The 6103-nt window shown below is 40.6% G+C and overlaps 1 protein-coding gene across 1 annotated transcript; it reads right to left on the bottom strand.

Moving 5' to 3' along the window:
- Positions 1-3844: 3844 nt before the first annotated feature.
- Positions 3845-5815, bottom strand: LOC134571458 (NEDD8-conjugating enzyme Ubc12-like). Its single transcript, XM_063429714.1, has one exon. The coding sequence runs from the start codon at positions 5691-5693 to the stop codon at positions 5142-5144; it is 552 nt and encodes a 183-aa protein (XP_063285784.1). The 5' UTR covers positions 5694-5815; the 3' UTR covers positions 3845-5141.
- Positions 5816-6103: the final 288 nt, after the last annotated feature.

The raw sequence follows: 6103 nt of genomic DNA, 5'->3' as shown, positions 1-6103 counted from the left end.
GCTTGTATACATTATATGTAGATCTGTGTGTGGAGACAAACGTCCACTAAGCAGAAGCCACAGTCCATACATTATGAATGTATGAATGTATGGACTGTGGCTTCTGCTTAGTGGACGTTTGTCTCCACACACAGATCTACATATAATGTATACAAGCCCTGATGGGGTGAATTGCCACTAAGTTATGCGCTATTCCGAATTGCCACTTAGTTATGTGCTATTCCGAATTGCCACTTAGTTATGCGATATTCCGATTTTACGGAATCATTCTCATCATTCCTAACCAGCCATATGTATTGGACCTCTCCAAATTTAATATCCCATGGCTTAACAGCTTCCTTCCATAATCCAAATGCTGATTACACATTTTCTGCTCACGATATGTAGGCACATCTCCATCCTGGATTCTATTTGGTTTAACTCTTTCACCTTAGCAGGTACACAATGGACGAGGCTGTCTATGTATAGATTTACACTTATACATTGCGCAGCTCTCTTGGGGTTAACCATTACTCAGCCAGGCACCATTCCGCACCCACAGCACTAACCCTTGAGCTGCTGTACTTTTATCCCCATAGAAGTTCTTCTCCCTTTTGACCCCACTCATCAAATTCTAGCGGTTACATAGTGGACGTTGCTCTTAATGCACAGATCCACATCCATCTAGGACGCAGCAGTCTTGGGGTTAACAGTCAATCAGCTAGACGCGATTTCATTCATTTTTTATGAAACCAACCCTCTGCTTTTATCACTGATCACATATTCTCTTGGTCTCAGAACTACCAGCTACGTTATCATTATGACTTCCCAGGTATCTAGCTCGGCGCTGAGTACTATGTTTCACTTTGTCTGCTATACCTTAAGTGGTTACTAAATTAGGAATTGGCATATTTCGACCCCCACAGAACTTCCATACTGCACTCTGTTATTACGATCACAGTTGTTAAATTGTAACGCTTTTCCTTACATGGCTGTACAATCTCATAATCAATATTAGTTTTCCTCTTTCTTTTTACGTTTTTAAGTCCATAGAGTCTGGGTTAATCATAATCCCACTCTAATTGACTGACCTCCACCTAGAATCACGGAGACCCGATAGGGTTAACTATACTGTGACGAAACGTATTCGTCATCTCCTTTTTCCTTCTTTGATTGGCTTACCTGAACCAACGTCTTTTTGAATCCCCCTATCAACGGGTTTGAATACCTATATCTAGTCGGTCCTTACCACACATCGGTTCCCCTCTGATGAGTTGTGGCGAAACGCGCGCGTCAGGGGCCCTCGGAGATTCACAGTAACAGCTGGAAGCATGGAGCCTGACCGGTATCTCCATATTCTTCTACGAATCCCGAGCAGTTTTTTCTGTTAGCTAGTGAGCAGACGCCTTGCACTTGGAACAAGCAGCTATACTAGCTATATACTTCACGACTATGGTATAGTTCTAACAGCCTAGCTCTCGCTCTCCCTAACAGATTAAATGATTCAGCTCGAGCCATTCAAGCTCTACATGGCAATCAGCATAATTGGTTACTTTCACTTAGCATTAACTGCAACATTGTTTTGTTGCAATGAAAATGCATCAGAGGTACTCTGAAAACTTTTGAACAGGTCCTCTGTGTGTTACATATTATTTGTTTGATTTATCTGTATGTTTTAAGCTGAATTTCCATATGCAGCATTTCACTACTATCATATAGTTATTTTTATGTGCTAGGCTTGAGACACCTTGCCGTCCTAGACATATTATTGATTACCATCATATAGATATTTTGATATACTAGGATTGAGATATTTATCCGTCCTGGTCATATTGGGTTATAACCTGCTGACTAATTCTCTTACACTTAACAAGTGTGACTTTATCACCTAAGATTCTGAGGTGCTAGGGTAGAGGCGCCATGCTATCCTAGATACCCTGGGGTACATTTTGTTGATGAATCTTCTGTTACTCCATCACCTTAGATCCTTGGGTGCTAGGATTGAGATACCAGGTTACCCTAGATATATGGGGTTATGAATTGCTGAAGAAAGATATTTTGATGCACTAGGATTGAGATATTGATCCGTCCTAGTCACATTGGGTTATAACCTGCTGATTAATTCTCTTACATTTAACAAGTGTCACTTCATCACCTTAGATCCTGAGGTGCTAGGGTAGAGGCACCATGCTATCCTAGACACCCTGGGTTACATATTGTTGATGAATCTTCTGTCACTCCATCACCTTAGATCCTTAGGTGCTAGGATTGAGATACCAAGTTACCCTAGATGTATGGGGTTACGAATTGCTGAAGTATTATCATATATTTAGTATTCAATCACTTTATTTGATGTTTCAACACCTTATAGTCAATTTTTATTATCATATTAATAAAAGTTAAAAAAAATTGTAGCATTACTCATTGTATTGTTTCAATTTGTTTCCTTTACAAATACAAATATTAAGCTTTAGAAGTTCACAGATTATTTTATTTGTTTATCCTTAAGTCTTGTTTTTTTAAAATTTTTTATTCTTTATTTAGTTAAAGACGCAGCAAAAGCATAATAGTAGTATCAAGTAGGAATTCTTGGCCTCAGATTTTACATAAAAGTACAATAAACATAATTTAAAACAATAATTTAATTTCCTTGCGAAACAAGTCTTTCGGTACACAAGAATATAGGTAGTTCTGGCTTTTGGAACAGCCTCTAGTTACCGCCTCCAGGGAGGCCCCCTGTCTTTTCCACTTCTCTTAGATCAGTCAAGGTTATCCTCCTACGGTGCTCACACTTTTTATTACCTGCCCACCGAGTTATGAACTATCGCTGTGAGCTTATCCATCAATCGGTTATCCTCTATTTTAAATTCCATCTCCTGCAAAATCGGGATTCTATCTTTCAACAACCTCGATGTTAAGACTCTATGAACCGCAATTAAGTTTTTGATCTTGCTTTGCAGATACCAACAGACATAAGTTTATATATACAGAAAAGTGGATTTTTTTGTTTTTTTTTGTTTTATTATTTAAAACCATACACGTCAATAAGTGGACTCTAAGGGTCTCATTCACAAAGCACAGGCAGCCATTACTGCTCTGTAACGGTCATCTAAGCAAACGTTACCCTGTTTTGTGAATGAGGCTCTACAACTGAAAGGTTGCCGTTGCCTCCAGCACTCCGAAGTATGGGTCAGTGCTCAGGCATGGCTGTCACAAAAGGTTGCCAAGTTGGATATTGGCCTAAAACCTGTTTAAACTGATAGGGCCTTATTACCCTAATGAGTACAGTGCCCATCACCAACCCTGGGCCACCAAATGTAACCTCACACGGAACGTGGAAATGCAAGTTGAGTTTGCAGAGTCAGTATATTTGTCCAGTGTTGAGCTCTCTTTTTAGCTCATGTATTGAACCAGACTGAAGCCATTCATTAATAAATACGTGCACTTGAAGTCTTGATCCCACACACATGGTAAGGAAGGTGTTGGAATAGGTTACTTGTGTGAGAGGGGGAGAGAAATGAGAGGTAAAGACACAGGGAACAAAAGGTGGAGTATTTAACACACATTTCACTGCTCAATCCCATTTCTAATGACTTACACATAAGTTAAGCCTGTGAAAGGTTGTGCCATTTGACCATTACATAGGCCTCAGAATAACAATAAATCAAGATATCTGTATTGGTTAAGCACAGTTTCCAGTGAGTGGAGAGCAGACTACACTAATGAGCTTAATATAAAGCATCTCCTGAAACAGTAACAAGTTTACACCACTCATGTCCCAAAGGGCTAAAAGGGAATCTGACTCTCTGTTCTCATCGAGACACAGCACACAGAGTAACATTAAAATTGCCTTTAAAATTAGCTCTTATTGTTTTTACGTTGCTTTCCTTTAGGTATTGAAGTAAACATGTTAAGAGAAAAGCAATTTACCTTAAATCGCTCTCATTTTACATTGAATACACCATATATCATAAAGACGCATGTGTATTCAATGTGAATGATGATTTACTTGCTCACTTTTCCTCCATTCCAGCGCCTCTTTATGGGTGTTACTCTTTGTGTAACACCTATCTCCTGGCCGTCCTCCGCTCCACCTCCTCCTGGTCTCTTCTTTGATTTGCCCTGCTTGGGACTCATCCCCAAGCAGGAAAAATCTCATCAGTGACGTTGGTACGCTTGCTTTGAAGCCAGCGTGTTGGCGTCGGAACGGAGTGACGGGTTTCTGTAGCAATTGCAGCACATGTGCTGTGGTTGCTTTGGGAGGAGAGCAGAGGGGCCTCTTGTGGGAGGTCTTGTCTGCTCTCCCTGGTCAGTCAATGCCTTGGCATTGACCAACAGCTGGGAGAAAAATTTATTTTTTTTTAAATATATTTATCTCCTCATCTATACATTTGCAAGCAGAACTGCAAGCACAATGTATAGATAAAATTGTACGCTCATTCCAATCAGCATAAGTTGTTTGGGGCATGACAGGTGCCCTTAAAAGAAATGAGACACAAATGGTACAAGCGGTAAAAAGAAAGATCCCTGATCAATAAATGTTCAAAGCTTAAGGCCACAAAATAAAATATGCCCGGCAAACATAGATCGTGGTAGGATAATCCAGGGGAAAGGCCCAGAGCAAACTGAAGTGTACAGTATAGTTCCAACACTGCAGACAATCCAGCTATGTAAGAATTAAAAATAAAAAAAAGTGGTTTTCCTCTCAGCTTTTGACCAATTTAGTCAAGAGCAGGAAATAGGGATTTTCAGACTGGTATAAAAAAAAAAATAATAAAAAAAAAAAATATTTAAACAAAAAAAGAAAATGGGAAGGAAGAGGGATAATATTTATTAACCTAAAGATAAGCAAATGCTCCATAGGAGATAAGAAGAGCAAGGTGAGGTAATGATGTAAAATGGCGGCATGGCAGGCATTGTAATATCTGCACGCAGTGTGCCCTTAAAATAAGGGCTAGCAGCATGACTGGGAAACACAGGACCTTACATCATTCTTTCCACATCAGAAGCTCAGGCTGTACTGTTTGGGAGAAGAGAGCCGCAATAAGGGTTCTGTTGTATGTAGGTGTGATGAATGAGCATGAAGAAGGGACATGACAGAGGATGAGGGCAGAAAGGTAGGTCGGATGGATGGCGGGTTTTGCACTCAAAGCTGCTCAGTTCTATTTCAGGCAGCGCTCAAAGTAGGTGGATCCAATGTAACCACCTCGCATAGACCGCTGCACATTCTGTTCAAACAGGCGTCTGTTGTTCTGTAGAACTTCAGCAGCTTCCTTATTTAACGGATCTTCGGGATTTGGCTCCAAGAAAAGGTACTGCAGGCCATAAATTATAGAGTTTATTGTGAGAACAGGCTTCCAGTCCTCCCTTAGAATATTTAGGCAGACATTACCCTCTAGATCCATATTTGGATGATATACCATGGTCTCGCATTTCACCTTTGGTGGGTCATGAGGGTAACCCTGTCCCACCTTAAAACTGAAGACAAACTTTCCACCTTTGTAGAAACCCTCATCAGGGCAGATGACTAGTTTGAAATTTAAAAGGTCGTCATGGTCTGAAAATTCTATATCACATGTTTTCGGCAAATTCAACTCATTAATGTCTTTCTGGATGCGGAGCTGTGCTGCTGAGACCTTCTTGCTGCTCCCCTTGGTGCCTCCGGCCGATTCCTCCTCTTTCTTCTGCTGTTTGAGGGAGAAGAGTTTGATCATGGTGCTGGATGTCCCCCGCGCCTCCCTCCTGCTCTCCCTGTGTCCCGCTCCGGGGGCAGCTCCCGGCCTCCCTCCGTGCCTGTGATACGCCGGCCGGGTCCGTCAGTCAGCCAGTTAGTCAGTCAGTCCGAAAAGTGGATTTTACTTAAAAGTCTTTATGAACATTAATGGTAAGTACAATTAATTCCAAAGCAAATAAACTAGATATACAAATATGAGAATACACGTGTAAAAATGCAGGACATGTACAATAAGTACACTTAAATGTATACTAACACCTAAACAACACACTTCAGGGTTTATCACTAAACTGTTAAAGCACCTCTACAATTTAAAATTTGTACTCAAGAACCACATTTAATCAAATGGCAATCTGAGTACTTAGAAGGAGCAAATTGTGTGCATATTCA

The sequence above is a fragment of the Pelobates fuscus genome, chromosome 8, assembly GCF_036172605.1.
Source record: "Pelobates fuscus isolate aPelFus1 chromosome 8, aPelFus1.pri, whole genome shotgun sequence".
NCBI lineage: Eukaryota > Metazoa > Chordata > Amphibia > Anura > Pelobatidae > Pelobates > Pelobates fuscus.
This window is presented reverse-complemented; position numbering and strand designations above follow the sequence as displayed.

Bases quoted from the DNA above. Each gene is read 5' to 3' on its own strand.
- LOC134571458 (XM_063429714.1), bottom strand. From the start codon at position 5,693: ATGATCAAACTCTTCTCCCTCAAACAGCAGAAGAAAGAGGAGGAATCG.